We start from the raw sequence: 9,908 nt of genomic DNA, 5'->3' as shown, positions 1-9,908 counted from the left end.
TCTTTGGCTGTCCACTCTATCTATGCCTCTCATCATCTTGTATACCTCTAAATGAAATAGCTAAAGAGATAGTGGAGATCTTTCATGGAGGGTGCCAAAGGACTGGAAAATCCCTAACATGACACCCTTTTTAAAAAGGGAGTAAGGCAAAAGACAGGAAGTTGTGGGTAAGATTTGGAAGTCCATTGTGAAGGATGAGATTTCTGAATAGTTGGAAGTGTATGGTAAAATAGGGCAAAGTCAGCATGGTTTCATCAAGGGGAGGTCATGCCTGACAAATCTGCTAGAATTCTTTGAGGTGGTAATGAGCAGGTTAGACCAAGGAGAGCCAATGGATATATTCTACCTGGACTTCAAGAAGGCCTTTGGCAAGGTGCTGCACAGGAGGCTACTGAATAAGGTAAGGGTTCACTATTGCCCTTCATGATGGAAATCTGCCATCCTTACCTGATCTGATCTACACATGACTCCAGACACGCAGCCCAGTGTGGTTGACTGTTAATTGCTCTGAGTGTTCCTAGCAAGCCACTCAGTTCAAAGTCAGTTACAGATTGGTCAAAATGCTGGCCTTGCTAATAATGCCCACATCCCATGAAAGAATAAAGACCTGCTCTTAATATCAATGAAAGCAAAACTACTAAAATCTTTGGCAAAGTACAAACAGTAAAAGTTCTCAGTTGAGTTTATAAAAGTGTATTTGAAACAATTGCTTAGAGCAGTATGTTCCAGAGCCAACTTGAGAGCAGGCTTTTTTTTAGACATGTTAATGAGCAATGAGACAGGGTTAATCAATAAACCCATGGTAAAGGAGCCTCTAAGTGACAGCAATCACTTGATAGAACGTCATGTTGAGTTGAAAGGGAAGCAAGATTAGTGCTTTAAACCTGAATAAAGCTAATTACGGGCTACAGTGAACTGCAAAACTTAATTAAAAGGCAGAGAAGAAGTCATGCATACTTTCAGATATATTTAATAATTCCCAACACAGCATTATCCCAGTGAGAACATCTGAGGAAGATGTATCATCCACTGCTTAAAAGGGGAAACAGTAAATGAAGGTCAGATTGGGGAGTCTAGAACCAGGGGCACAACGTAATAATAAGGTGGATGTCATTTCAGATCCGAATCAGGAGATTTCTTTGAAGGGTGTGAATCTTTGGAATCCTATACAGCAGAGGTATGGAAAGTCAGTCTTTGAGTATGATTACAATAGAAATTGATAGATTTCTGATTACTAATGGTGTAAAATGTTATGGGGTGGCATTGGTAAAAGGCACTTAGGTTTCTACCAGTCATGATCATATTAAACGATGGAGCAGCCATGATGGGCCCAATGGCCTATCCTGTTCCTTTATTCAAGCCTTGTATCCTTTATGAACTCCAGGATTTTGAGAAGCTGCAATATTTTGAAATTTGGCATTCTTGCACTTGTCCTGATGAATACAAAATGAAGACCTTCAGTAATATATTACTTTCCAGCAATATTCAAAGATCATGTTTGTTAGTCCACATTGCATGAATATTTAACTGATTGTTTGGAAAGCTATACTATTTTGTTAGTTAAAGTACAAACTTTTTTGTGGTCTAATATTAAAATAATAAAAAAAACCTAATTACCAATATGGATGGCATAGTGGCTCAATGGCTAGCACTGCTGCCTCACAACACCAGAGATCCAGGTTCGATTCCAGCTTTGGGTGACTATCTGTGTGGAGTTTGCACATTCACCCTATGTCTGTGTGGGTTTCCTCTGGGTGCTCTGGTTTCCTCCCACAATCCAAAGATGCCCAAGTTAGGTGAATTGGCCATGTTAAATTGCCCATCAGGGACATGTAGGTTAAGTGCATTTGTCAGGGGTAAACATAGGCTAATAGGGTAGGGGAATGGGTCTGGGTGGGTTACTCTTCAGAGGGTCGGTGCAAACCTGTTGAGCCGAAGCACCTGTTTCCACACTGTAGGGAGTCTATGATTCTAATATATGCTCAATAATATACTGATGCATATGGATGTATGTCAAACATTGTGGTGCTGGAAAAGCTTAGGCAGCATCAGAGGAGCAAGAGAGCCTATGTTTCGAGCATAAGCTCTTCATCATGAATGTTAATATAAATGTATGCCTCAATTTATTCTCAGTGACAAAATATTGTGCAAAAATTGTTGACCATAGTTAGCAGCATCAAAACAATTTGTTAAATATGCATTTTTAATATTGGTGTCACAGTAAAGCACAGTACTCAAATATCGGCATAAAGTCATATTTACATACTTAGTGATGCTTTATCATGTTCAAGGTAAGTATATGTTTGTGTAACAGATAATGAATATGGGATTACTAAAACATAAGAATAAAATTTTCAACAGATAAATTAGAGCCTGAAAACCATTTTACAAAGAATCTTTAAGCTGTGAGACGTGTTAATTAAAACCAAAACAATCCAATTCGTTCATATTATACACCAAATACACAGTCGTGGATCATTTTAGAAGTTAAGGAACAGATGAGCAACATTAATGCACTGGCAAATTTTTTTCCAGTTGATTCTGTTATGACAAAATTTAATATTTTCAATATATGTTACATCCAATTTTGCAGAAAAATATTTAAGGTCAAAATGATTGAAAAATAAAAGTATAGTATGTAATGGTTCTTGCATATGTGGATCTACCATATGTCATCTCTCACGTGCATAATACTTAATTTTTAGTTTTGTATTTCTTATTCTTCACATTAAATAATTTGTCACATACCACGTTATGGAACTAGAAACTTCAAGGCTACGATAAATATTTATTCCAGATATTAAACTACAAATGAAAACCGAGGTAATGCCAGAATGGCTGTTGGTATCGTGGACCCACTCAAAGGCAAGTGTGCTATTTGCACTCAATTTGAAATGGTCATCTTTTTTGCATAATTCTGGTTAAATATCAATAGATAGTGAAACCAAAAGCCATTTTACAAAGAATGTTAGCGCAATTTAAATTTAAAGGGGCTAGATCAATTAAAGGTGAGTATCACAGAAAAAGTCCTAAAAGCTGAGAGCCACAAAAGTCATCTCAATGTTTGCCAAGAGGCACAACTTGCTTAATCCGAAGGGGAAGAACTGAAACAAAGCCTACGAAAAACACTGACCAGCTCAACATCTCTCCCGATTACAGTGCTGCTGAAATTGAGATGCTTCTGCATCCGGACTGTTTGAATTGGACTCAAGAAAGTCTTTACCAGTGAGGCTAACGTCAGAATGAGACGATGCATAGATTACAAAGACTTTCAGCCAACAGAAATATTGGGGAGGGTAGGTGATATTAATATCCATTCAGCTAAACACATGACACATGACTGTACCTTTGCATTTTTCAAAGCAGCTATCACTTCCCAGCAACCCTGTACACCTGTTTCACATTTAACGTGTAAATGGAAAACGCACCTGTCTGAGCTGACCACTTCTACCACCTTACTAGTCATTACTATGAGATTTTTAATTCTAGTAAAATGGATGGGGGAAACTGATTAATAGTAATTGAATAAGTATAAAACTCTGGCAGTTGTATCTAGTGAATACCATCAGATATAGAGTCAGGAATACCACCTCTGGGATTTCCAAAATGCTACTGTGAACTAAATGGTGGAGCCAAAGGGATATCAGTTTAAATGACTAATGTCAGATTAAGTATTGATAACAGGGGGAAAAAAAATCTGATAGAATAATTTAAATTGAATGGACTTATGTGCATTGGCGCAAGCAAAAACCTTGGCATCAGTTAGAAACAGTTCAAAATTGTAAGAGTTGAGGGCACTGGGAATGGTTACAGTTAAGTAACTCTTAAATCTAACCCTATTTCGAGCAACTGTTACATTTCTTAATAGATATCATCCACACAGGAAATCCTTTAAAAAAAGTGTTTTAAGTATCCGCCAAGTTAAAAACTGAGACATAGTTCTCCTCGCCATTTATTTGTCTCTGGACTGAAAGTTAGGAGACCAACCTGAATGCCTTCAAGAGGACAACACAAGGATTTACATTTAGTCAGATATTCTTTGGATATTCTGTTCCTGTGACTCAGCTTTCTACATAGATTAGATTACAACAAATGATTAACTTGTAGAAAGAGTTTAATGGAAAATACCTTCTTCAAATGTAGAGTGTATTTGGTCTGAAGAGATTTCAAATTTAGTTTTTCACGTGCCCATTGTAATATTGTTAAAATCTGAACGTCAACATTTTTATTGTAATTTTTTGTAGATTTCCATATGACTGTCAACAAAACTGAAATTCAGTTAACATTACAGAAAGACGACTGGAAATAGATAAAAATGAATGTAAAATGTACCAACACTATACACAAATCAGTCTCTCTAAACAGGCTGACAGTTTTAACCGAGAGACATTATTCATTCACATTTCCTATCTGTGTAAAGATATGGACCATTTGAATATAAAACACCCGTTTTAATGCACTGTTAATAGTCTTCGTTATCAATACTGACATGACAAAAACATAATACCACACCAGATATTGCAAATGATCAGCCACATTATGTTAAGAAAAGTTCCTCACAGCTCTCATCATCATGCACTTTATATATTTATATATGCTACATTTCCCAGGCAGTACATTGAACAGTATTTGGCCTTCTGGTAGGTGCGTCACTATAAATGATGTGTCCACACTTTATCAAAAATATACTGGGTTAGAAAAATATACCATTTGTTTTGATTTGGGTTTAAATACAGTTACAGAGAAATGTTAATATTAAAGAAAGGAAACAGTTTACAATATTTCTCATCACCCAAAAAACGTGCAGGGTTTTTTGCGGAAATGGTCTCTTCATAGCAGCCTTGGTATTACATTGCAAATGGTAGGTGACCAGTGAATCACTAACTGGTATTTTTTGCTGAAATAAAAAATACTGTCACCTTACAGAAACATCTGCCAAGCAGCAACCATCCTCAAGGACGAGAATGATCAGAATTAAACACTTTTGCTTAAAGATGACTCAGGATTCAGTCCCCAGAGTGTCTGCTGAGTGGCAATGGCTAATCTCCTTCAAAAGTCCTTATTAAAAGCCTGCTTTGTAAGTGCATCAGTTAACATTCCTACCTGAACACAGTGCTCAGTCTACAGTACACCTTAAACAAAAATGCCTCTAAGGCACCGCATACCCCTAAGGGTCAATTCGCTGGATTCTTCCAATAAGAAGAAAAATGTTTACATACAAATGTCCTGGAATGCCTGAATAAGCCAGATAACCCAAGATGGTCCATGATACTTCTCTATCTCGAAGTGTGCAGCCATCATAAAACAGCTAATACAACTGTCGGGTCTGTAATGCTATTCCTTTATCCCAGAATGAAGCAAATTATTTCAACAAGTGACGTTCAGTTTGTTTTTGCTGAGTTCGCGTTCTAAATTCCCAATTAATGTGTCAATACTTTCCTGAAGATCTTTTAAGTTCACCCTATGTTCAAGTGCTGGATTAATCTTCTGCATCCTTACATAGGCCTCATATGTCTGCCCTTTGGATTTTGTCTCTGCATGCAGTTTCATCATACTACTGTTCCTGTCTGCTGCTGTACTCTCCTCTTCACTTCCAGTATCTTCTGAAGGAACATCATCATAGTCTGCCTCTGTGCTCTCATCCTTTGCTTTCAGAAGGTAACTTTCACCACAGCTGCTCCAGTCTCCAGCATAGCGGTTACTAGGACTATCAAGCCTGACCTGTCTGGGTCGCAACACCCCAGTCGTTTCAGTATTTGTCAAGCTTAGCACTGCAGGTCGTTGCTTCCTCCTCCTCACACAATTAATTGGCTCCAATTCAGGAGATCCATTGCTTTCCACATGCTCTTTGGTCCCCACATTTTGCACTGTAAGAGAAAATATGAAATATTGGTGCTCAGATGAACACAAGTTCCTCAGTTATGAGATGCCATGCAAATGAGCTCTTACATAGTTTAGCTGTGACTATTTCCATGTACATGAAATAGTCTAAATACTTTAGAATTATTCATTTTCAATTTTACAACTGGTTGTAATATTTAACTTTCTTGGATAGGCAACAGTCTTTTCAATTTACAATGTCTGCTTCATTTCTTCTCTTGCACACAACTCATCAATAATTCAGATGTTCTTAATGAGGAAACTCCTTATAATATTGGTTAACTGTACTGGTGCAACGAATGATCGAGTCTTTACCCTGGGAACTGGAAGGCCTGTCTTCAGCATGGTGCCTTCACAAATTAAAATCTCCCTGCCTTTTATCTTTGAATCATTTTAAATTTGTGTACAGATATTTAGATTTAAAGTAACTACAATGCTGAAGATTTCTGATGTAAAGCTAAATTTGGTTGCCACAAATACCATCATTAATTCAACAATGATGATTCAGTTTCAAGCTCCAAAAACACGCAGACCAGGATAACTACATCCCAGCACCAAACATTATTATAATGCCAATTTAATAACAGAGAAGTGAAAGTAGTTTTAAATTGCATTCATCCTTAACTGAAAGTGTTCCACACTATTATCTAAATGTACAGTTGGAAAAAGAGTTCATCAATATGGTGATCATCATACTGTGTAACTTATTTACTGAAACATGCAATATTAAGGAAGCTTTTTCCCTGTCGGCAGGTTACTCTCACTTCACAGCACTGGAACTACTGACCTTGAACTTAAATATGCAGTCCATGCATTGATTTTTTTTAAGCAAATGCTTACCATTAGTGCAGCAATTTTCCAATTTTGCTTTTGAAACTCGACAGTTTCATGATTCATATGTATTAATTCCAAAAACTAGCAAATCTAACATTCTTGCACTTTAGGACCATTTTAAATCAAGCAATCTTTGTAGCAGTCTGATAATCAAAAGGACAAGATTGCAAATGTAATGCAACAATATAAACACAGCACTTAACGTGTGCAATTTAACAAAAAAGTTATTTACTTTTTCAGAACAGAAGCACTGCAAAACAGAGAAATGTGTGCTAGAAAGTTGCTAAATGCAGAGAAAGTTCTGTTTGACAAGTCGTCAAAAATTGAGGTAATTGTGCAATTTGTTTTCAAAATTGTAAATCACACAAGATTTTGGTTTATAAGAATATAATGTTTTTACTTGAACAGGTGATCAACACAATACTTTTAAACAAAACAAAGAAGGGAGTTAAGCTTGCTAGTCGTATTGCACTGCAAAAGAGAATTTTTTTGTTAAGTAATAAATTCCCCATTCAATTCATTTTCATATTCAAGATACTTATGCGGGACAACAAATGTTTAAAGGGCAAAACTACTGTGTAACATGCAACCGCGGTTTGACCTTAAAACATTACAAAACATATTCTACCAGCATTGATTCTCAAGGAGGGTCACTGGACCCGAAACGTTAACTGATTTCTCTCCAAAGATGTTGCCAGACCTGCTGAGTTTTTCCAGCAATTTGTTTTTAGTGTTTCTATCAGCACGGATACAAAGGATCGAAAGAATCCACTTTGTCAAATGTGTGCTTCTGTACAAATGGCCCGATAAATTTATCAAAGACCCCACTTCACTACGAACACTTCAAAATCTCAAAAAAAGTTACAAAAAACCACCAACCCCACTGTCCTTGCAAACAATATGAACTCCAGCCTCTTTTTCCTCTTAAAATCTTGATCATCTTGTCTGCCAGAAATTGTACCAGCCTGCTTGAAAGTTTTGAAGTTATTTTAACCAATTTCTCCCCACTCCCTGCCACAGTATCAAGACAGTTCTTACAGGATGAAATCTGAGACTTCCATGTAACCTTGACAAAAGATCAACTTTCCTTCCTTAGTCTTTCAATCTAACGGCACGTCCAGTGCCTCACCCCTGACATCCAGCTGTGACCTAACTGCAGTCAAAGGACCAATTAAAATGGCTTCTCTTCAGGCTTCTGCACTGTACCACTCCCCTCTCCATGGCCTCCTCCTCATCTACATGCTGTCCATAAATGACATCATCTGAAAGCATTATGCAAGTTTTTACATTTACACTGCCATCATCCAGCTCTGTTTCACCAAGACTTTCCTCTAACTGAACTGTTGCTAAATGATCAAACTGCCTGCTTCACTTTAAGTACTGGAGGAGCAGAAAGTTCCTCTAGATAAATAGCACTACAAATCGAACCTACTATCAACTACATTACCAGCTGCTTCTTTTAAGACCCTAGGATGTGATTCATCAGGATCCAGGGACGTTTCAACACACAGTTCCAACAGTTTACTCAGTAGTCCCTCCCTGGTAACAGCAATTATCTTGAGTTCCTGCTTCGCTTTCAATTCTGATATACAGCTTTCTTTGGGAATTTTACTTGTCTCCTTTTTTAATGATGTAAAACATACCTTCAATTTGTCTGCCATCTCTTTATTCTTCATTATTAATCCCCAGAATCCTGTTCTATAGGACTAACACTTGGTTAACTTTTTTTAATATATCTGAAAAAGACTTGCTTTTATATTTTTGGTTAACTCTGTCTTACTCTAATTTTGCCCCCCTTATTAATCTTCCAATAATTATTTCTCATTTTATATTCTGTCATGTTAACTATATTTGCAAAACGATATGACTTTTCTTCGAGTTTGATAACATCTTTAACTTTTTTTTAAAGTCAATCTCAGGTGGCAGGTTCATCCTTTCAAATTTCTCTCATTTGTTGGAATATCCCCTTAAATGTTTTGTACTGCATCTGTATTTACCTATTCCTTAACCTAAATTGCCAGGTCATGTTCACCAGCTCTGCTTTTTAACCCTTGTTTAATTCAAAAACATCGTCTTGGACCAGCACTGCCCTCCCTTAAACTGCACATAAACTTCAATCATATGGTCGCTGCTACCCAGGGGCATTGCCACTCAAAGGTCAGAAAGTCCAATCTCTACTGGAGGTCTCTCAATGTCACAACCTTTACAATTTGCCAGAAATCTAAAACACTGAAAAGATAGCAGAGATTGATGAAGTTAACAAAATACTTAAGTTAAAGAGAAAATGCAGGAAAAACTTAGCAGGTCTCACAGTGTGTGGAGAGTTAAAGTTTCGAGTTGGATGACATCTTCTGAACAGTGCAATAATCCACTATTTGAGCTCAAGAATACAAAGACAAATGATCCACTGCAACACTGAGGGTACCATCAGCAGCAACAATCACTCACTAAGGAGTATGACTGCCACCTGGGAAATTCTGTGTCACTGGTCATGGGTTCTGTGGGTCCTTCCTTACCTCCTCTTGCTGACAGATGTTCTCAAAGAATTGTCTTCTTTCGTACAGGTCAGTTTCTTCTGAGAGAGAGTCTCACACATATTGGCATCCATGTTACACTTCTTAAAGGAAGACTTCATCGAGTGTTTGAAACACTTCCTTTGTCCACTCATTCAACTGCCTTCCTTAAGCTAGGAGAAGTTTATTTGCTTTGGCAGTCAGATTATCGGCATCTTCAGCACATGGTCAGCCCAGCGGAGTTGGTTTCAGATGATCAAGGCCTCAATGCCTGTGCTATTGGCTCCTTCAAGGTTGGTGCAACCGTACTCCCAACTGATGCAGGGAATTCATCTCAGCTTTGGCAACACTTCAAGGGCCTTGAAGTGGTATCTATATGTCGCCCAAGTTTCAAAGCCATACTGAGGCATCAGAAGGATGACTGTCTTATACTCAAGATGTCATTATCAGCACAGATGTCATGGATGAAGACTTTCGTCCTTATGCCTCTGAGGATTGGATGAGGGGTTGGATCTCTGCATTGATGAGACCTTTAGACAAGTAGCAGCTTCCCAAGGGGGGAGAAATGTTGCACATTTGGGATGATTTGTCTGTTGATCTTAGTGGAGGGATGGACCGGAACGTGCCCTGGAAAGGATTAGTAAAGGACTGGAGTCTTTTTGAGTTGTGGCTGAGACCAAT

At 37.7% G+C, this 9,908-nt stretch overlaps 1 protein-coding gene across 2 annotated transcripts in view; it reads right to left on the bottom strand.

Annotated features, from left to right (window-relative positions):
* Window positions 1–2,185: 2,185 nt before the first annotated feature.
* The window catches only part of syde2 (synapse defective 1, Rho GTPase, homolog 2 (C. elegans)), a 170,203-nt gene continuing 162,480 nt past the window's right edge, over window positions 2,186–9,908 (bottom strand). For both annotated transcript variants that reach the window (XM_043698583.2, XM_043698582.2), the window contains exon 7: window positions 2,186–5,867. In XM_043698583.2, coding sequence (XP_043554518.2) covers window positions 5,368–5,867 — 500 coding nt within the window. In that variant the 3' untranslated portion in view covers window positions 2,186–5,367. The remainder of the gene's footprint in view (window positions 5,868–9,908) is intronic.

This window comes from Chiloscyllium plagiosum, unplaced genomic scaffold (assembly GCF_037043375.1).
Source record: "Chiloscyllium plagiosum isolate Xiang-an unplaced genomic scaffold, Cpla_swu_hap1 HiC_scaffold_9, whole genome shotgun sequence".
NCBI classification, from domain to species: Eukaryota; Metazoa; Chordata; class Chondrichthyes; order Orectolobiformes; family Hemiscylliidae; genus Chiloscyllium; species Chiloscyllium plagiosum.
This window is presented reverse-complemented; position numbering and strand designations above follow the sequence as displayed.